This window comes from Gopherus evgoodei, chromosome 3 (genome assembly GCF_007399415.2).
Source record: "Gopherus evgoodei ecotype Sinaloan lineage chromosome 3, rGopEvg1_v1.p, whole genome shotgun sequence".
Lineage (NCBI taxonomy): Eukaryota > Metazoa > Chordata > Testudines > Testudinidae > Gopherus > Gopherus evgoodei.
Genome location: NC_044324.1, coordinates 20,636,532 through 20,659,427, shown reverse-complemented (window position 1 = coordinate 20,659,427; position 22,896 = coordinate 20,636,532). Strand labels below are relative to the sequence as shown.

The window sequence follows — 22,896 nt, the reverse complement described above, 5'->3', positions numbered from 1 at the left end:
TCCACAGGAAGCTTAGATCTCAGACAAATTAGATAAAAAATGAATTTGTATGTATCCTAAGGCACACAGTTGAATGCTGTGTTTTGGAGAAGTATGGCAAATATCAAAACATATAAACTGCAGCATTTCCCTTCTCTCTCCTCCTCTGCTTTTGTGATGGACGCTAATTAAAATAAGAAGACGAAACTCAAACTAGCCTCTTATGCAATCCACAAAATTTAGGGCAGGAGGTGGAAAAAATACCCAGCACCGGAATGTGTGTGTGTGGTTCAGTCAGGATTCCAGGATGGGCTGAGAAATGGATTCAGATCTTTGCTCTCAACAGGCGACAGCTGGAGGAGCCCATCCAAGTTTGTTAAGGTGGAAACCAATACTTTTTGCTGTTTGGTGGAGCCCGGTGCCAGGTGCACGCCCCTAAAGGTATCTGCTATGGCTGTGACCTCAGAGGGAGTTTTGTTTGATCAGTAAATCATTATGAGAAAAGATTACTTTCCCCTGCCCCCTCAAAAAAAAGCTAGAGGAGCAAAACAAGGAAAAACAGGGGAATGGGACTGCTTTTTGACTTATGGTTTTATATAGCTGGTCAAAACATGCAACCATGAAAAGGCCTACAGAAAAAGGACAGCACTGAATGGGTCTGGCATGGACAGTATGAAAATGTGCCCGGACTGACTCAGAAATATGCACGATGCATATTAGACTAATCATCCCCAAATTAACTTACCTTGGTAACAATGGCTTTCATCCTGAAAGCTCCTAGAGTGTTTAATGATTAGTGTATACTAGCTATTCATATGCTCTATTATTATTAATCACCTAGGCCTGGCCTACGCTTGCGCGGGGGGGGGGGGGGGGGGAATCGATCTAAGTTACGCAACTTCATCTACATGAATAATGTAGCTGAAGTCGACGTACTTAGATCAATTTACCATGGTGTCTTCACTACTGTGAGCCGACTGCTGCTGCTCCCCCATCGACTCTGCCTGTGCCTCTCACCCTCGTGGAGTACAGGAGTTGACGGGAGAGCACTTGATTTATCGCATCTAGACTAGTCACAATATCGATCCACACTGGATCGATTGCTGCCTGTTGATCCGGCCGGTAGTGAAGACATAACCTTATGTTGCAGTAGCATCTAGCAGCCTGAAAAGGCTGAGGCCCGCTTGTCCTATGCTCTTTATGAAACTGACATTGACACAACTGACACTGGACTGAATGGGGTCAGGATTTCACCCATAAATTCTATAGACACTTAAAAACTGAACCACACATTTACTCTCCTGTAAATTTTCAGGTCAGAGCGAGAATTCATACAGTAAATAGCAGTCCCTGCCCCAGTCTAAATGACAAAGGGTGAAATCACGGCTACAGCTGGGCAAATTTTTAGTTCACTGGCAATTTTGAAAAAAAAAGTCACCAAAAATCTGTTCTGGGTCAGGCTGAAAATAAACTTTAAAAAAAAAAATCAGCAAATTGAAAAGCTGAGAAAAAAAATTGTTTTGTGTCAAACAATATCTTTCATTTTGATTTTGACCATTTAAAAATGTTTTTGAATTAAAAACAAATAAAAGTAAAGGAAATATTTTAAAAACTCAAAATGTTTTGTCAATGTTGAAATCAAATGTTGAAGGTTGTGTAAATTGTTTTTGTTTTCTAAACAATTTGGTGAAACTGACACATATTTGTGAAACATTTCAGTGTCACTGAAACTTCATTTTTCATCCCAAAAAGTTTTGGTAAAAAATGTTTTGCCCTGCCCTTAACCTGGACCCATAAACTAGTTGTGTGTACAATTCCTAGCCAATCAGCAGTAGCATCAGTCATAGTAATCTCAAACATCCAGCTATCGGTAAAGCTGTTAAAAACACATGACTTGGAAGCCTACATCCCAGATTCAAAAGCAGTTTAGGGCATGTGCACGCTTCAATTGGAGATGTAATTCGCAGTGCAGAGACATACTCACTCTAGCTCTGATCAAACTAATATTGTAAAAATAGATTGTAGAGGTGGTGGCTCGAGCTGCAGGAAGGACCAGCCACCCTGAATATATACCTATCTGAGGTGCTAGGCACATACTCGCACTGCTAGCCCCTCCCACTGCTTGCACAGCTGCAGCTAAACTTCTGTTTTTAGCACACCTGGTTGATCAGAGCTAATGAAGGTATGTATCCTTGATCAGGGAATTATATTTCCAGCCAGAAGTGTAGATGTACCTGTCAGCACTTAGGAGCCCAAGTCTCATTGATTTTAATGAGATTTAGGAACCTAAGGACTAGATTCACAAAAAGGCACTTTGGTTTCAGAGTGGTAGCCGTGTTAGTCTGTATCAGCAAAAACAATGAGGAGTCCTTGTGGCACCTTAGAGACTAACAAATTTATTTGGGCATAAGCTTTTGTGGGCTAAAACCCACTTCATCAGATGCATGGAGTGGAAAATACAGTAGGAAGGTATAAATACACAGCACAAGAAAAGATGGGAGTTGCCTTACCAAGTCGGGGGTCAGTGCTACCGAGGCCAATTCAATTAGGGTGGATGTGGCAACTTTTAGGCACCTTGCTACTTAGGAGAATTCAGAACCTTGGGTTAGGTGTCCAAGTTCCTACACAATGCATGGAGAGAGATACACACCTGAGAATGGGATTCACAAAAGCCAGCATGCTGAGCAGGGAGCCATCTATACCAACCACTAGAAAATGCTGAGCAGAGGGTGTGGCCTAAGAAACATCCCTCAAAGGGAGTTGGCACTGTAATCTCTTTGGGGCAGGGATTACCACAATGTTTGTAACTCGTAAGCGCTGAGCACATTGATGGTGCCAAAGAGAGTGTAAACAAAAATTATATTCAGATCCAGGGTGACATTTTTCAGGCAGACTTATTTTTGACTTGTAAATGGAACAGATTTAGTCTGGATTATTTGAGAGGGAATAAACATACTATGGTGATGGGAGTCATCAAAGCACCAAGATAGAAGGAACCCCACAATGTCATTGTTAAAGTTGCCATTTTGCCTATAGTCTCACTTCAAAGTGACCACTTGCAATTGATTTTCTGGAACATGGCACCCATCAGGACTATCTGTTGCCAATATAGGCTGATTCTGTCACTCACATGTCAATTTTACCAATAACATAAACAGATATGATCTGAAAACACATGCAACAGTTTGTTTGAGCAAATAAGCCATTTTTACATGGCCTTTTTTCTGACTATAACCATATTTATGCAACGTTTTCTCTTCAATTTTGGAAGAGATGCTTGGAAACTGAGGATTTAAATAAAACACAAAAAAACCTGTGTGGCTTCATTGAAATCAGTGGCAAAACTGACACTGGGTGAAATCCTGACACCGTTCAATCCATAACTTCTTTAGACATTTAAAAATTGAACCACACATTTACTCTCTTGGACATTTTTCAGTTCAGAGAGAGAATTCATTTGTAGTAATCAGCTCTATTAATGTTGTAATCAGCTCTAGTGGAGAAAGTGATTCATCTATCTATCTAGGCCAGATCCTTAAATGGCAAAATTATAACTTCTATCTACACAAGCTCATAGCTTGTAAGGTGAGTGAAGATCTATTTGGTTGAAAGGGGCTTTGGAAATGTGAGTTATCCTCATTCTGCAGACTCACCTCTTTCTATCCCAGAAATGTCTCTTTTGTTCTCTTCCTGGGCACGGTGCAGATCGGCACGAGTTGAACGCTGCTGTGGCAGAATTTGGGAGGATTTCATATTGCTCTTTGCTTGTGGTACATTAGCCTGTCCAATCTTTGTTTCTGTATTGAAATAAACAGTTACATCATTCTCAGTCCATCCAGGTCTCAGAGCCAGATACAGTATTACTTTAAGAAACAATCTATTTCTCGTGAACTGGCATCTAATCTTGTGTGCATTCTCTCTGCCCAAAGGAGGAGGCTTATTTTATGATTACACTTCACTGCATTTTACCTTTAGGGATCACATTTCTTCACTTCAGCAAAACTCTGTCTTCAGATCCTCACAGTAAACACTGGGCATCATTAGAAACTCAGGCTGGTCACAGCCAAGACTACTACACAGTGCAACTCAGGAGTGAGGCTTTAAACTATTTTTGTACTTCCCCATTCCTGAGCTATTTGCATACTGAAGTAGTTCCCCAGCATAGGTTAGTACACTTTGAAGGCTGCTCAAATTACGCCATCTGACTATGATGGCAACTGGGGATTGCTGGCATGCAGAAAAATCCTGGCCATGCTCTGTTTCTCTCCAGCCATTCCTCTTCCATTGGTAACTGTAGACCTGAGGATATTTCTGCTTTGGGGCACTCCTCCTGAAGCTATGCCAGTTTTAGGGCCACAAGGTAGAAAGCATCCTTAAGTTATAACCTGGGCCTTTATATTTGCCACATCACAGTGAGTTGCCTCATTATTTCCTCTTCTAAATACAGGGGAAATACAAGGGTGAAGATTAAAAAAATACAGGAGCCTAAAATTAGGTTTCTAAATCCTGATTTAGACACCTAGATAAGTAGCCTGGAATTTCAAAGGGGCTGAGCTCCCACTGGCTTCAGCACCATTGCTCCAATGCAAAGGAGAGGAGAATATGGCGTGATCTGATTTTTAGAATTGCCCAGTTTGGATAAAAAGGAGGGTGCAATGTGTAATTAAGCTGTGGAGTGCTCTGCTTGGATGCCCTGTGCTTAAAGCACTGGGTTGGGATTCAGGAGACCTGTGTTCAATTTCTCACTATGCTCTCTGCATGACATCTTGGAAATATGACTTTCCAAAGTGCTCAGCAGTTACCACTGATGACAGTTTTGGCAACATTGAAAACCTGGCTATTACTTTCTGTGTGCCTCAGCTGCCCATCTGGAGAGCGGGGATCATAATGCTTCCTTCGTCAGTGATTGTCGACTCTTTGAGGCAAGGACTAGCTGTCTTATTATGTGTATGAACAGTGCCTAGCACAATAAGACCATGATCTCTGCTGGAGTCAGCTGAGTTCCGCTGAGTCAGGCCCAATGTGTACAAGAGATATGAACAATGTCAATAATACCAGCCCGGAACTCTTTAAGGGTCACTCTTTAGACACCAATGAAATGGGAGAGACTCTGCAGATGGAGAGCTCTCCTGGGGATTCCCACTTACTGAAACTTTTGCTTTTCTTGGACCAGCAGAATACAAGAAGACCCATAACTAGCACTGAAGCCGCTGAGCCCAGCACAGCAGCAAGGACCGTGATGGACTTCCCTCCCTTGGGGATAGGAAAGATGGTAAATGGCTGGGACTCGACAGTGAAGTCAGCACCTGAGAGAGGAAAATATATCAGATTATTACAACATTTAGGAAACTTGTTTCATAGCCAGAACACTTGGTTATGGCCACTAACACAGGAACTGATGTCTGAAAATACATTCACGAAAGGGCCTAAATCATAGCCCAGTGAAGTCAATGGGAGTTTTTCCATTGACTTCCACAGGCCCCAAACAGAACATGTAACGAAGCCTTTCTTGAACTGACAAAGCTGCTAGATTAAAGGCATGAACTATTGCTAGCAGTTCCCAACCAGCTATCTGAGTGCCGATCATTGGAAATTTGAAATTGTTCTCGGATATCAGACTTAAAGCCATGATCCAGCAAAAGGCACTTTGAGAATGTCTTCAACAGAACTACTCACGTCTTTAAAGCTGAGCACATGCTCTGCTGGACTGGGCCTAAAGTGCTGTTAATCTTCTCCACAGTGTCGATTAAAACATTATAAACAAGCAGTAGGACTATCATTACTGTTACTAGTACAACCATTAACTGTCACATATTGTACACCTTGTATATATAACTCCCTTTGTCCAAAGATACCACGTTACTCTCTAGGCTGATTAGGAATTTTTCACCCTCCATTTAAATGCAGCATTTCTTTGGAGTGTACAATAACACTGCACAAGAATATGAAACAGAATGTGAAGATCACTTTATCCAGTTGAAACTATACAAGCAAAACTGGGTGGTTGAAATTTAGCCAAATCACCTGGGCCAACACACCTCTGTTATAACTTGATTTTCTCATCAATCCCAAATCTGCAACTCTGTTGATTTTAATGGAGATTTGTTTAATGTTCTTGTCTGAGTTATATTTTCAGTACAAATTTCTAAGAGGCTTATTTGCTGATTTATTTAAAAAAACTCAAACATTGGCAGATGAGGACTTGAAGGCAGGTGTAATACCTGAAAATACTTTTATTTGAACTTGACTAGATTTCAACTTGCCTTTGTCCCTTTAAACAAACTCAGGCTCCATCGGAACAATGTGGCAGGCAAATTGCAACTGACCAGAAGTGACGTACAGACATTTAAACATCAGGACTTTTAGTAATAGTGGATGAAGGTTTCTCAAGGTACATCTGCACTACAGTTAAAAACTCATGGCTAGTCCATCCCAGCTTACTTGGGTTCACAGGGCTGAAGTTAAGGGGTTGTTTAATTGTAATGTAGATGTTTGAACCAAGTTCTAGGACCCTGCAAGGTGGGAGGATCCCAGAGCTTGGGCTGCAGCCTGAGCCTGAATGTCTACACCACAATTAAACAGCCTGTTAGCCTCAGCCCCTTGAGCCTGAGTCAGCTGGCAGGGGCCAGCCATGGGTGATTGAAGTGTAGACACATCCTCAGAAATCTAGGACTTTAGGAGCTGGATCTAACTCCTATTGAAGTCAATCGTAAGATTCTCATTGACTTAAAAGGGAGTTGGATCGAGCTCATATAGACCCATATCACTACAGGGAATGATGCCCAGAAGCAAATAGCAAGTCTATGCAATGCTGGGTATGTCTGCTCTGCAATCACAGAGGTGACTGCAGTGGCTGGCATACTCGTGCTAGTTTGAATCTAGTTAGCATGGCTAAAAATAACAGTGAAGACACAGCAGGGCAGGCTTCAGCATGGGCTGTACAAGCATCCGGGGACATACTTGCATTGCCAGCCTGCACTGAAGCATCCTGCTACACCTTTACTGCTATTTTAGCTGTGCTAGTTAGATTAAAGCAAATGCACCTCTGCCAGCCTGTGTCGAGATCACACCTCTGATTGCAGTGCAGACATACTCACCCGTGGAAATAATCTGCTCCCTCCAAACAATGCCACTATTCAGTTGGGGCCTCCACATTCAGCACCTGCTGCATCTTCAAGAATAGCCCCATCTAGGAATCCAAAAGGGAGGTCACGGGGCATGAATAATTACGGCAGGCTGCGCATGCAAAACTAATGATAGAATTTGATCCCAAGTGCCTGGGAAATTACATTTTTTGTTTGTTTATCATAGATGCCAAGAAAACATCTGCTATAAATGTCCAACATGCAGTACGCTCTCCAACATGGTTCCCACTTGAGAATGCTGAAGGAGATCTAAAAGGCAGAATTATCTATGTTACTCAGAGTGTATTTTTTATGATGCATGTTAAAAATGTACATTATTCTGATTTAAATTAGTCAAAGATCATGCAAAATGAAACAGCTTTTCATGCTGCTGTCTGAAAAGATCTTTCAGCACAGTCCTTATTAGCTAAAAGTGTAACAAAAAAAATCCAGGTTTGACCTTCATTCAATGGGAAGATCTTCTAACTTCACTGCAGTAGCTTTTGCAGTGAATTTGCAACATACTACATTTCCAATTTATGGGCCAGATCCTGCTGGGAGCTGAGTTCCTCCTGATGCCAGTGGGAGTGCAAGCAGTGGGAGCTGAGGGTCCTCAGGAACTTGCAGGAATGTACCCCATAGCAGAGCACAAATGCTCACAGTTTAAGGGGACATAGGTATTTTATGCATCACAATTTAGTCTTTCTAAAACTGGGGCCATTATACACCTGAGATGTTTAGATACTAATTTGTGATGTCTTAACACAGTGGTCCCCAACCTTTTTCATCTGGTGGGTGCTGGACAATGAGTCACTGAGGACCATGGCTGATGGCCAAGCATCTGCTGAAATGCCACCAAGAAGCGGCAACGTCAATAAGCATTGCTGCTGAAACGCTGCCGAGAAGCAGCGTCATCCAGAGGCGTCGCCGCCAAAATGCTGCGAAAAATCAGCACCTGGAGAGTATGCGGGAGCATATAGATGCCATGGTGCCTGCGGGCACTGCGTTGGGGACCACAGTCTTAACATTTCAGTGAAATATTCCAGGCTACCACAGAGCTGGATTAAGGCAATCCAAAGTCCTAGCCACACCATCACATGGGCTCCCTATGGCTCTGACTCTACTCTGTGGCCCGAGTTCCTCCCAGCAGAAACACTTCAGGACCAACCAGGATGCAACTGCTTCAGTGGGTGAACTGGGCCATCTGCACTCTCCTCTTCCTGCCACAAACACAGACACCTCTGCTAGATGGTGCTGGCAAGCCCCTCACCCCACAGAAGAGTGGGTCTTGGAGTTAACACTGCACCGAGAGGAATGGGGCAGTTCAGAGCTCTTGTTTCAGACTCTCTGCAATCTGAGACAGACAACACTATGTTGGCTTCACTCAAGTCAGGTTTCCAAGCTTTTCTTCACAACCAGCAGGACAAGAGACTTATTTTTTTTTTTAAAATGAAGGCTCAGATTCTGATATAATCACAGGACTCCAGATTGTGGGGCCTTAGGCCCAGACTTGTAGGGCCTAAGCCTGAATCAAGCCTTAGACTGCCAGTCTCGGTCCTTGACTGTTGCGTTCCAGTACACTGGGAGGTGAAATCAGTGCTTTGAGATATGCATATACATTGATCTCATTCCTTCCTGTGTTGCCTCCGGAATGCTTTTAAAGACTTTTCCATGACTAAGGTAAAGCAAGAACAATGTGGAGATATATAATAGACCTTACCTGGAGGTGAAATAACAGTGAAAACGAGGCACCAGTTTGAGCCTGAATTGGAGATTGCCAGGTTCGTAAAGATAGCCCGTCCATCTCGAACCTCTACTCTGGTGTGCCCTGAACAGCAATACACAAGGAAACTGGGACTTAACAACCTTCTGCTGAACATCACCAAAAGCAAGCTCCTAGGTCTCAAAGAAAACTCAACAGGCCAGATCTTCAGCCTTTGCAAATCTGCCCCACTTCTACGACTTTAACAGCGCTACCCCAATATACACTAGCTGAGGGGGTGGCCCCATGATCTGGGACATGAGGAACAGGCCTACGTTGTAAAATTCAGAACCAGGTCTGAGTTCCCCAGAGTTCAGAGCAGACCAGATCTAGGGTTATGGCTTAGCTCATTATAGAGATAGGGCCCACCTATGAAGCCCCATTTCAGGGAGACAGGAAGTATGGGCCATTGATTAAGGTGTTAGGCTGGGGCCAGGGAGACCTGAATTCAATGTCCTGCTTTACTGCAGACTTCCTGTATGACCTTGGAAAAGTAACTTAGTTCCCCATCTATAAAATAGGGACAACCGCACTGCCCTGCTTTGCAAGAATGGTATAAAAATAAATTCACTATAGGCAATGAGGTACTACGGTAGTGGGGAACAGATAAGTACCTCATTTTCCCAGAACTGGGGGCTGCTTGTATGCAATGATTTGATTTGATCCAGCTCTAGTGTTAACATATCTGAATCTGAGAAGAATGACGCCACGAGCACTGGAGTTCTTAGGGGATTTTCAGTGGGATGTTGATTGTTATCCAAGCCAAAGAGACAGCCTCCAAGAAGCAGCAACAGTTTATTGTTTTAACCCAGAGGTGGGCAAACTACAGCCTGCCACATCTGGCCTGCAGGACCATCCTGCCCGGCCCCCGAGCTCCTGGCCTGGGAGGTAGCGCCCGGCCCTCCCCCACTATTCCCTCTTCCCCGCAGCCTCAGCTTACTGCGCTGCTGGCGCAATGCTCTGGGTGGCAGAGCTGTGATCTCCTGGGGCAGTGCGGCAGCAAAGCCCGGCCTGACCCAGTCTCTGTGCTGAGTGGTGGTGGCAGCGGCAGCGTGGCTCAGCTCCAACCAGGCGGCGCGTCTGTAGCACCACCAGCCACTGGTGCTCCAGGCAGCGCTGTAAGGGGGCACGGAGCGGGGGGGTTGGATAGAGAGCAGGAGAGTTCGGGGTGTTGGGCGTGAGTGTGGATAGGGGCTGGGGGGGTTGGGGGAGGAACAGGGGGTTGAATGGGGGCAGGGGTCCCGGGAGGGCAGTCAGGAAGGAGTGGGGGATGGATGGGGTGGCAGGGGCATTCAGGGGATAGGGAGTGGGGTGTATGTGGATGCGGTAGAGGTCCCGGGGTGGGTAACATCAGGGAATGAGGGGACAGGAGTCTGTGGGGGGCAGATAGGAGGTGGGGCCAGGCCTCAACCTCCTTCCCTAACCGGCCCTCCATACAATTTACAAAACCCGATGCAGCCCTCAGACCAAAAAGTTTGCCCACCCCTGTTTTAACCCCTTTCTTGCTCCAGCCTCTCAGCTGTACTGGACAAATTGAGAAATTCTATAGGTCTGTTTTGCCCTATCTGCGGGGTAAGTGAGTGGTATACAACTCTCTTGAGTGGTACACAACTTGAGTTAAGGGGGGGATTTCTGATGTGCAAAAAACCAACAGCGTAAGCTAATTTATTACAGCCAGACAGCTGCAACAACCACCGAGGCAGAACATTGCTTCAATTTTCTGCAGTACATTTTGGCCAGAAAACTAGTTGCACATAAGTAGTGTAGCATGGAAGAGAGCCCCTTGCACATAGGTTATTAAACAGTCATCAGATGGCAGTGGCTTTTGATTATTCCAAGTACTGCCTTCCTTTCAGAAGCCTTGGAATGACTCAGGCCATGAAGTTTCAATGGCATGGCTGTCATATGATCAAATAAACAGGAGTATTTGTCTCAGCTAGAAACTTGTAAGACAAAAAATCTCTGTGAAATGTTTTAAGATTAAACCTGAGGCCTTGCACCTTGTGTTGTCATTTACGCTTATGCAATATGGGTGTTCATTCTGACCCAGTAAGGTTTTACCCTCAAATTTGCATTCACTATGATTTCTATCTCAGTGGGGTCATTTAAATGATAGCCTGTTGCAGTATCAAGGGTATCTCCATTTTATTACCAGCCAAATCTTGGGCTATGTGGAATGCTAGCTTCATGCAGGGCTCGTGGAATGAAAGTGGCAGTGTTCTTGAAGATTGACAAACTTTCTAAATAGTGCTTCAGATGAGGGTTAAAAATCAGAATTTCCTTTGGTTTGAGTCCAGCATACTGAGATCACAAATGAAAAGCCTCTTACTTGCTGAAAGCCTATATGCAATAAGTCCTTTCTTTATGAAACGAAGTCATCACACCTATAATTCACTTGTATAACCATATGACAACACAGTATACCAGGTGAAGGTGCCTTGTTTGTTACTTCTGGTCATTCTACTACTCTGGGGATGGGGACAGATCTTTACAACCATCTCTTGGATTCACCTTCAACAGGAAAGTTCATGCACACCACAAATTCAAAGTATTGTTAAAGGAATGCAGGAAGGTTTTAAATTATGGGACAGATTAGATACCCTTTCTCCCACTTAGTCATTCATACTTCACAACACAAGTAGCCCAGCGGACTTCAATGGAACTATTCATGATGCAAAGTACTATTCAGCATGAACAAGGGATTCATAGTCTGGGCTTCAGCTAGTAAGAATCCTAATTCTAGTAATCTACACTTGTTAAGTATCAGGGGTCTCAGACTTAAGCATTTCAAGTACATAATGCAGGCAAAACCCAGCACCAGAGCTGCCCACCTCACTTAAAAGGACTTCATTGAAAAGCCAATGTCCCAGCAGCAAAAAGGTTATTGAAATGGTGCAATCCCTGTTGAGAAGTTAAACTTGGCAAGGGTTGTTGAATAGTGAGGGTCTGATCCAGCCCAGGGAGGGGGCAGAATGTTGGGTGTGGAAAGAGAAGATGAAAAGCAGTGTGAGTGCTGGGCAACTGCATGGCAGTCTGACGACTGCTCCCCAGTAATCTTGGACAAGTCACTTCCCTTCTCAGTGGGTGTTTCCCCTGCTACCCACTGTCTGTCCTGTTCACTTAGTTCCTTCTGCAAAAAGCTGGCAATCTGTCTCGTCATCTGTGTATAGCATAATGGAGCCCAGATCTCAGCTGAGGACTCTAATTGATACGTAATATAAATGCTAATAATTAGTAAATTAATCAGTGAATAGTCCCAATAATTTCAATAAGAATCTGGATCTTAACCTAGCAGTCTGGATTTCCCTCATTGCCAGTGTCAGTTCTGGCTCTTTTATTTAGCTAGGTATTTATACGACCCTCATGACCACACTATCTGCTTTGACTACCCATAGTGTCTTTGACTCTACCATTTAGCCACTGTAACACCAGTTTTACAGAGGATCCTTTCAACTACATTCTAATGTTTTACAATTGCCATTCTGATTCTGTGATGAAGCCTAGAGTACTGTACTGTACTTTTCAACAGAGACTATCTCAGCTTTCGGGCACATATGCTTCAAATCTCAGAATATTATAGATATATATATATGGGAGTCTTCACAAAGCTCTCTCAGGCAAGCTGGTATTTAACACAGAAGCAAGCTAATTTGGAGCTAAACTACTTTCCACGAGGCAGTTTGACTGCTGTCAGATGAAGCAGGCTCAATGCGCTAGACGGATACATTTCGATTAAATGCTGCTTTCATATGCTTCAAAAGACGAGCGCAATAAGGATGTTTGTCAAAGGAAAAACTGCAGCAAACTATTACACGCAGAACATCTGTACAGCACAATTCATTCTTTGCTGGAGTTTATTGACTATTAATTTGATGCATGTATCTTTTAAAGAATGTAAAGTGCATTTCTTTTCGGTGACTATTCTTTATTTGAGCCTTTTACTTCCATTTGTTTTTAATTTCTCTCTTTTTTTCCTTCACGATTTATTTCATTTCAAGTTGCAAAATGGAGAGGAAAAAAAGTTGTTCTTTCCAAACGAACTGCAGATTTTTATAAAGTTTATTCAAAAGTCATGTGAAACAGAGAAGTGTGACACAGGGAATCTGAGGATTTCACTTCTAGGTTGTTGGTTTCGATCCAGCCTATATCGGTAGTGACTGAAACTTGTCGTCATTTGGCGGTTGTTCTGTGGACAAGCGTCCACCTGACAAAACCAACCTCACCACTGACACTGCGGATCATATCCTCAGCTGCTGTAAACAGCCATAACAACTTTGATTTCCATGGTGCTAAGCCAAACTGAGGAAATGGCCAGGCTTTTGACAATCTCAGCAGGTAGGCCAAGAAATTAATAGATTAATTGATTTTTTAAGGTCCAAATGGATCATTGTGATCATCAATTACCATTTTTGTACATAGCACAGGCCACAGAATTTCACCCAGTGATCCTAGCACCTAGCCCAATAACTGGTGGTTGAACTAGATCTTGGAAACTGCCTGCCCCTTACACTTTCCTGGAAATGGTCTTGCCAAGTCGAAGTTAAGGCACATTCGACCTGATTGTAAACCCAAAACCGTCCTCTGGTAGGAACCCTGACTTTTCACCAGCAACATTGCTGGTTTGCCTTTTCAACTTGAGCTGGAAAAAGGCAGTTTCAGCCAAGCTGAATAGAAAAGTCAAAATGTTTTATTTTAACCAGACTCCATTTTTTCCAACTTTTCCATTTGTTGAAATTGTGTGAAAAATTTCATTTTTGACTCAGAAATGATTTTTTTTTTCGTTTTTTCATAATTGTCAGAGAACCAAAAAAAAAAAAAATCCATTTGCCCAGCTCTATTTTAAACCTTGCTCAGCTCAGGAAATGAAGCTAGCATGGTCAATTTTATGCTGTGTTTATAAACAGCTTCGCTTTCATGGTTTCATGTACCACACTGTGATGTCTGGGTTTCCAGCTCAGCACAGTACTTAAGCTGGGGCCTAAATGTGAGCATGTGAATAGTGAACCTTAAGAAGCTCAAAGGGAATATTCACTTAAAGTTAAACACGTGCTTACGTATTTTGCTAAATCAGGGCCAGAAGGGGAATGTTTAAATCTCCCTCTAAAACATTTCCTCATTGGAATATACTACATTAAAAACAAAAACAAGTAGATATTTTTATTCATATTAGGCCAAATACTCCACTGGTATAAAATCAATGTAGCTTCACTGACTTCATGCCAATTAACACCAGCCTAGCACTGGGCTATATGGATTTATAATTCTCCATCCGTTCTCTTTTTCCCCCCCCAGAAGCTATATTTTGGGTCTTCTCTACTGGACACTGTCTCTCAGTTGACAGGGAATGGAAACACATTCTAAAGCCATTTTTCTCCTAACACCCACGTGAGCAGCCCATCACACTTCTTCAAACCCAACCTTCTATTTTAAGCCCAATGATGAGCCTTCAAACTGAATCTTCCTTCAAAAGAAACTCCTCAAATTATAGCCATCACTTCTAGTGGAGGCTTCCACCATAGCATACCCAAAACATATCCAAACCTTTCAACACAGCCTCCGAAGAGCCCTTGAGACAGGCTGTCATGACCCATGGCTCTGAGGGCAGCCCTAATGTCTCAACTCTCCGACCCTGCGAAGAAGAAAAGAAAGCAATAAAAGGTTTGTTCAGTTTTTCCCAGAGAAATGGGAATCCTTTTATTTCTAAGGCAACTTTAATCTATTAATCTCTAGCAGCAAGAACAGCATGTATTTACATACTATGTACATACAGCATGTATTAACACTATGTGTTACAAATTGCAGCACAAACAGTATTGTATTTACTAGAGATGAGCCTAAATCTAGAGTTGCCAACTCTCACTGTTTTATTGTGAGTCTTACATTATTTGGTGCTTCCCATAAAGTCTCGGTTTCTAAATGAATATAATTAGAAGAAAATCTCAGCTTTAATTTTTAAAAAAGTAGATTTCTAGCTTTCCCGGTTACAGGGAAAAAACTAAAAAATGTGAACCCTAAAGACTACGACACCGTAAGACAAATAAAAAGCACCTCAAATATTGTTTTTTAAAATTTCATGATTTTAAATCAAAGCTCATGATTTTGGGGAGCCCAACTCATGATTTTTGGATGCCTGGGGATGGCAATGCTGTAAATCACAGAGTCCAGTTCTGAATCCATTCACAAACTTTCCTCAGAACTGTTTGGATTTGGTATCACAGTTTAGGACACACCTGATCTGCAAAGTTCATATCCAGGTTTATGTAGATATTTGCCTATGATTTTTCCCAAGTCAGGGTAAAGGGGACTGATTCATAGTGGAAGCTAACTGCAAAGTGGCAACAGGAGAACAGGGAGAGGAGGGATCCCAGCTAACCCCAACATACAGTTCAGTGTTGCCAACTCTAGTGATTTTATCATGAGACCCAGGGCCGGCCTTAGGATTTATGGTGCCCTAGGCGAGATTATTAAACTGGTGCCCCTGTGCCTGATCTGCTCTTAGCAACACAAACATAAGCTTATAGTATTGGAAAACTTGCCACATTCACATTATTAAAACCAGTTTAACTTAATTAAGCACACTGTAATGCTGATGGACTAGCACTAAAGAAGCAGCACTATAGAAAAAATTCTGATATGACAGAATGATGCAAATAATATTTTTTTTAATTTATCAAAATTTTATTGGAAATTTATATGAAGAGGTATTGAAACAAAGATTTGTTTTTAATTAAAAGCAAAATCAGTAATAATGTCATCATATGACAAAGACAAAGTCGTGTCTTGTTCGATCGCAAGAACAGCAAGACCAGTCAAGCGTTCCTGACTCATTGTAGAGCAGAGATAGTTTTTAATGAGCTTTAGTTTTGAGAAACTCCTTTCTCCTGATGCTACTGTTACAGGAATTGTCAGTAGAATACGAGTGGCAATGTACACATTAGGATATATGTCAACAAGTTTTGCGGGTATGAATAAACTGTACAATGTCCATCACCGATTTTGCATGTGGCAACATTGATGACAGTGTACTCAATTCTTCGTACAGTTCAAGTCCATTTAAATCAAAACTATCACCGTGCTTCAGGAGGCTCTCTAGATTTTTGCACTTTGTCATTAGTTGCTCTTGTTTTCCTATTTCGTTGACTTTAGTTATGTCATACAAAAATCCAAACTGTTCATGGTGTACTTGCAAGGTATTAAACCTTTCATCAACAGCAGATACTGCTTTATCCATCACAACATTAAAAAATTCAACCTCAAATTTCTTTTCTGGATCGTCTATGGGCATGATCTGCTATACATATTCTTCACAAAGAAGTGTCCCTGGCCTTTTTAACTCATATTAACTATGTATTTACTTTATGAACGTTGGAGAAAACATTGTGAAAACGTAAAACATTGGCTGCCCAACTTCTGGGCTGGCAAAAGTTATACTGACTGACAGGGAAAAAAAACAGCAGGAGAATCTGAGTACAACATATGGTCACTCTATACCAGGGGTCGGCAACCTTTCAGAAGTGGTGTGCCAAGTTCACTGTAATTTAAGGTTTCTCGTGTCAGTAATACATTTTAATGTTTGTAGAAGGTTTCTCTCTATGTCTATATTATATAAATAAACTATTGTTATTATCTGAGGTCTTGACCACCGGTCCTGCTCAGGCCACTGCCAGCTGAGTAAATGAAACCCCAAACTGGCAGCGGGCTGGTGGCTGGAACCCTAGACAAGGATCCCAGGCCCTGCTCAGCCCACTGCTGGTCTGGGGTTCTGACCACCAACTCCTGCCAGCCAGGATCCCGGCCGTCAACCCCCCCTCAGCCCGCTATCAGCCTGGGATTCTGCTCACCCAGGCTGGCAGGAGGCAGAGTGGGGCTGGCGGCTGAGCTCCTGACTGGCAAGGGGCCGGCAACCAGAACCCCGGAGTAGCAGTAGGCTGAGTGCTGCTGGCACCCCAGACTGGCAGCAGACTGAGCCACTCAACCCCCCACCGGCCCTGCTCAGCCCGCCACCAGCCCACTCAGCCCGCCACCAGCCCACTCAGCCCGCTGCCGGCTGAGTGAATGGAACCCCAGGCGGACAGCAGGTTGAGTGGTTCAGCTGGCCTGCTCAGCCCACTGCCAGCCTGGGGTTCCTTGGGGGTCCCCAGGCCAGCAGCAGGTACTGAGTGGGGCCGATGGCTGGTATCCCAGCTGGCAATAGGGCAGCCCCCAGAGCAGTGATGGGCTGAGCCGCTCAGCCTGCTGCTGCATACCATTAAAAATCACCTCACCTGCCACCTTTGACATGTGTGCCGTAGGTTGCCGACCCCTGCTTTATACACTAGTAAGGAGATGAGCATATTACAGTTGTTGGAGGGCTCTTATCAGGAGTAACAGGCTATAGGAAAGTCAGTCGACATTTTTTGTTTCTCTGATGAAAACTGGCCCACTCCCTGCCTCAAACCAAACCTGTCACTAATAATTGTCAACAACTTAATTTTCTGTTTTTGGCTAAGATATTGATTTTTTTTAAAAAAATATTGAAATTGGATTCAAGATTGTTAGCAAGAATTTTTGGCAAACAAAGTTGTTAAATGACAATCTAAATCGCAACACAATACTGCTTTCATGCTTGGCTCACCCCCCAGCCCGCTGGTCCAACAGCTGCAGTAGAGGAGGAGATAGGTGGAAAACTGCAGGACCCCAAAATCCACCTCTTGGGGTGCAGAGTGATAGCAGCAGCAGCAAACCCTCAGGTCCAATCACACGCCAATGGGCACCACCACCAGCCTTATGGACTATGGTGAAGTTAGCACAGCATCTGATCTCAGGGACAGGGCACCCATGGAGCCACAGCAGCTCATCCTGCCCTATGCAGCTCCCCCCGGATGAGATGGATTGCTGGCAGCTGCCAGCCTGGGGGAGAGGCGCTCCCCAGCTAGGGTTGCCAGATCCAGATGCCCTGATTTTATAGGGTCAGTCCCAATATTTGGGGCTTTGTCTTATATAGGCAGTGTGACATTCCAATTCTGGCTGCCTGCCCAGGAAGTGAGTTACTTTCACTTTCATTCCTCAGCAAGCAGCCAGCCAGTCTCCCCTCCCTCCCAGCACTTCACCCAACCTCGCCCTGACGGAGGGGAGGGAGGAGAGAGAGAGGGGTGCTCCTGGGGAGGAGGGAGAAAGGAGGGGGTGCTCTGTGGGGCAGGGGGGAGAAGAATGGATGTTATGGGAGACAACAAAGGATACTGGTTCCAGAGCCACAGAGCCTGCCTCACCTCACCTGACCTCAGCCGGGGGGAAAGAAAGAGTCACACTCACAGGTGAGCTCCTTTCCCAACCCCCACCCCCGCCCCTTCCCAGAGACCCCAGCAGCCAATCCCATTCCTCAGACTGTGCTGCATTCGGCTCTCTCTAGGACCCAGCAGCCCTGCTTCTCCACTGTCTGGGCTGCCTGGAGAGTGGTGCCCCCAGGCAGTGTGAGGCCCTACGCAGTTGCCTATTCTGCCTATGCCTAAGGATGGCCCTGATGAGACCCACAATATTTCATGTGTTTTTTTTTATGCCCCAGCTTGAGGGATCAAGAGATCGCATGAGAATCTCAGCTTCAAAAAAGGAATGTGTTAGTCTTCATAGTTGAGAAGAAAGGCTTGAAAACATCACCTGAATATACCCCAAAGAAATATAACCCATTATTTATTATTAAAAAATAAATCATGCATTTCTAAGCCAATCTGGTGAGTTTTGAATGCTTGGGGTTGACAATACTGCACAGAAATAATAGAATCATACCCCTGTAGGAAGGCAAATCACTACCTGCTTATCCAAAAAAATAATTTGCGGCTGAACAGGAAGATCTTGCTCCATTTCTCCATCAGAGGGCTGCACCAGGATAGAGATATTATAGGGCCTCACATACAGGCAACCTCCAGGAGTTAGACTGCTTCCGTTTCTTCCTCATGCAAAGCAATGTGGAAAAAAAAAGCCATCATATTATTAAGGATGATTTTAAAACACCCGATTCCAATCCCCAAACAATTCCGTAGATACCCCCTCTAACTAGAAATTGCTCTCCATTCGCAGAACTTTGTGCTGTTTTCAGTCCAGGTGAAATGCTCAGTGGTTCATATCAATTTGAATTAACATTGCTGGTAAGATTTAATAAGACACTGTATCAATTTCCCAATAAGTTTCTTTAATATTACAGTAGGATTTTGAGACTCCAGGTGAGGCCCCACTGTGCAAGGTACTGCACATACCCATAGTAAGAAACTGTCCCTACCCCAAAGAGATTACAATGTAAACAAAGGATTCCCAATTTATTATCCTTACTTTACAGATGGGGAACTGAGGCACACAAAAATTAATTGATTTGTCCCAGGTTCACGCAAAAAGCGTGCAACTGAGGTAAGAATCAAATCCATAAGGCACTCAGCTGTGATTCAGGAGCCCCAAGTTCTGTTCCCAGTTCTACCACAGGCCTGCTGAGGGACTTGGGGCAAGTAACTTCATGTCTCTGTGCCGCTGCTTTCCCTAGCAATAAGATGGGGCTACTGATGCTAACCTCCTTTGTAAAGTGCTTTGAGATCTAGGACTGAAAAGCTCTAGATATTATCTCCTGAGTCCCAGTCCACTGCCTTAATCGTAAGACCATCCCTTCCTGCACATTCAAAAACATGGATTCTACAAAAATCACCCTGACTAGCAAGATGCATTCCACTGAATATCCCTGAGGTCTTCTAAAAAGACACTTGCCTTCTCCAGCATAAGGATAATATGTAAGGCTGCAGATCTGTATTGCATTCCTATATCCAGAGACAGGGCGGATTAGACAAAGTTCTTCTGTGTAAGCTTGTCTCTTTCACCAAAAGAAGTTGGCCCAATAAAATATTTTTACCTCATCCACCCTGTCTCTCTAATATCCTGGGTCCAACACAGCTACAACTAAACTCTACATTCCTTTCTTCAGTGATTTTGTGCTTCTGTCACTTGTATCAAGGTATGTTAATGTGCAGAGATACACAGATGCCTCTTTAAAAAGCCATTGGTATTCCAAGAGTGAAATTTAAATTCAAACATCCTGAGAGAAGGCTTTTGCAGTTGAAGAAAGAAACAACACTTTATTCTGAGCCCATATCATTTCATTCCCTTCTCAATACTTCCTGTCATTTAGCATCTTCTTTTTCATACATATATACCTCTAATCTAGCATTGCAGTGAAGGGAGGTGACTGGGGGGTTGACATTGTCTTGCAATGAAAGTAGGAAAGCTATTCATTCAGCTCTCTAGTGTTTGCTTAAAGGTAGTTACAAACAAAAGATTTATTGAGGACCAATTCGCTTTGGTTTAACTCAGTTTCTTCAGACTGTTTCTTTGCATTACAAAGCAGAGCTCCTCTGGGCAAACTGCACTGCAGCTTAACGCAAAGATTGGGCCAAGCCACAAAGCTACTAATAGTGGGCAAAGTTTTCAGGGGCAGTGGCAAGCGGTAGTCTAAGGCATCGGGCCTCAGAGACCTGGATGCTATTCTTGGCAATGACCTGCTGTATAATCTTGGGCAAATCATCCTCTATGCCTCCATTTCCCTTCTAACCCTTTATCAGTTTTTCTTGGATGTTCTGTGTGGCAGGGACCATCTCTAACTATGTGTATAGACAATGCCTTGCACAATGGGGTCCTAATCTCAGTTGGGGCATCTAAACACTTCTATAATGGATCATAATTACGATTTTGGTGGCCCACACCGAGATACTTCACAGGGGACTGATTTTCAGAGGGTGGGTGCTGAGCACATTCTGAAAACCAGGCCCCTTTAATAAGCCCCCAAGTTCGGTAGCCAGCAATTGACAAGCTACTCATAAACACCAGTGACTTTTAGAACTGGGTGAGAGGCAGGGTGGTGCCTAGAGGACAGCATATTGGTTGGAGAGTCAGGACAAGTAATAGCAAAGCTTTTCTAGTTTTAAGGAACAGCCTCCCAAAATGTAGTGTTGGGAAGCAGCTATTGTCACTTCCTGATGGCAGTAACATTCCTTCTGTAGATTCATTATTAGGAAAAAAAATCACCCATAGCTGTTTTAAAAATAATATGGGTGGGTGATTAGGACCCAAACAACTCAGCAGAGATTGACATTTATATGCAGTGTGCTCAACCCTGTTTCTTGCTGGGCTGGGGCCCTGAGTATGTGGCACAATGAATTTACATTCCTGTAAGGGAATGTCAGTATCTAGGACAGGAGTACAGCAGCCTGCTGATCTGTGCCAGAAGGAAAATAGGCTCACCAGCCATTCCTCTGCATCCCTTCCTCATGGGGGAAGAGGCTAGCCTGCTGCTCCATACAAATTCCTACCAGTGGTGGAGAGGGCAAAACTGCCTCTCCCAGTCTGATCAGTGCTAAGGGAAAAGCATGTTTTCCTGTTACTCCTGTGAAGTCCAGTGCTGGCAGGAAGCAGGCTGGTTTGGCATTTCCTGCTGACAAGGCTCAACCGGAAAGCAGGTTAACCTGTCAGTCCCCTGAAGATCTCCATGGGGTGCATGGGCAAGATGGCTCTGCCTATGAAGTCCTGGCCAGTGAAGAAGTCCATACCAGATTCTGAAAGATATTACTCCACAGGGAGTGGTAGCACAGAACATACTGAGGTCCGTCAGAGAGCAGATGTCTCTTACATAGGAGCAGTGAACTTGTGTAGCAGAAGGAAACTGAAATAAGCGGGGCACCTAGAAGGAGGCATCTTAAGAACTGAGATGGTAAAGGGAGAAACTGGGCTGTACTGACAGAAGGAAATTAAGATATTCTCGTAGTCACTGATCCTGCAGTTAAAGTGAGTTTGCAATTGACTTCAAGGGGGAAAAGACCTGATCCAAAGCTTACTGAAATCACTGGGCATTTTTCAATTGACTGCGATGAGCTTTGGATCAGGCCCAGGGGCAGGGAAGACAGGAGAGGAAATTTAGAAGCATTCAGAAGTAACAGAGGAGATGGGGAGGCATTTGAGAGATCAGTGATTTGTGGGGTGCAGCACATGGAGAACCCTAGTGTTTTCTATTGGGAGTGAAAGAACTGCCGGTGTGGGGAAAGGACATGGATGGGAAAGGAGGTGTATAATTAGGGTTGCCAATTTTGGTTGGATGTATTCCTAGAGGTCTCATCATATGACATATGATTAATCTTTAATTCCTGGAAGTTCCAGGACAATCTTGGAGGGTTGGCAACCCTATGAATAACAAAGGCAGGAGGAAAGATGCAGGCTACTGATTACTCCTGATTCAGAGTCACAAAATATGGGTCATATCATTCAGCAACAATGACGGGACAGTGGTCATGTGGGCTCTCAGAGCAGCGTGGGAGTAAGATAGGACACCTCCCTAGTACACGGGTGCAGCCCATCAAGACAATGAAAAAAACAACCTTCCTAGACTAACACACATACAGCACAAAGCTGAAGAAAGAAATTCAGCTTGGAAGCAGGCTTCAGCTTTAAGTTTCTTTGGCTTCAGTTGGCAACAAAGCAAAAGAGGTCTTTAAAAATAACTTCAATCATGTCCCTTTACAATGGCTGGGCAGTTGATTGAAGTGTGGTGTAGTAGTCTGAACATGACCCCGGAAGCCAGGTATTCTGATTTGCCTCCCTCTTTGACTTAGGGCAGGTCACTTAGGCCAGACTTCTAAAACTTGGGCCTTTCGATCCATACACTAATTCTGCAGGGAGCACACGCTGACAGTGAGCTTTGAAAGAAGCCATGTGTCCCATGCCCTGGAGGTTAGAGTCTCTGAGGGCAGGGAGCTAAGCAGAGGAGATATAATAGTTCAGGGGACTAAAGAGGAGGGGCAGGATGACAGTGTGAATCGGGATAAACAAACAAGTGACTCCATTATCCTTTTTGAACCAAACTGGACTAGAAAAAGCAACTCCAATGACTAATTGTTTTGTATTTCTCTTCTTCAAAAGCAATGGAAACCTTCTGTTAAAAACTGGGCATTTGGGGAAATCCAGTGTATTAGAAAGGATTGGGCAAGGGAGACAGATTCAAGAACATGGATTAACTTGTGGTTCCCAGCC

General features: G+C 43.8%; 1 protein-coding gene across 5 annotated transcripts in view; it reads right to left on the bottom strand.

The window, feature by feature from the left end:
* Positions 1-22,896, bottom strand: part of PKHD1 (PKHD1 ciliary IPT domain containing fibrocystin/polyductin) — a 391,543-nt gene that overhangs the window by 8,085 nt on the left and 360,562 nt on the right. For 3 of the 5 annotated variants that reach the window (XM_030555225.1, XM_030555227.1, XM_030555226.1), the window contains 5 exons: positions 18,652-18,787; positions 14,407-14,494; positions 8,824-8,931; positions 5,127-5,285; positions 3,633-3,776 (listed from right to left, as the gene is read on the bottom strand). In XM_030555225.1, coding sequence (XP_030411085.1) covers positions 3,633-3,776; positions 5,127-5,285; positions 8,824-8,931; positions 14,407-14,494; positions 18,652-18,787 — 635 coding nt within the window. Of the gene's footprint in view, positions 1-2,489; positions 2,558-3,632; positions 3,777-5,126; positions 5,286-8,823; positions 8,932-14,406; positions 14,495-18,651; positions 18,792-22,896 lie in introns of those variants that run through there. The other 2 variants (XM_030555228.1, XM_030555229.1) reach the window with 2 other exon arrangements.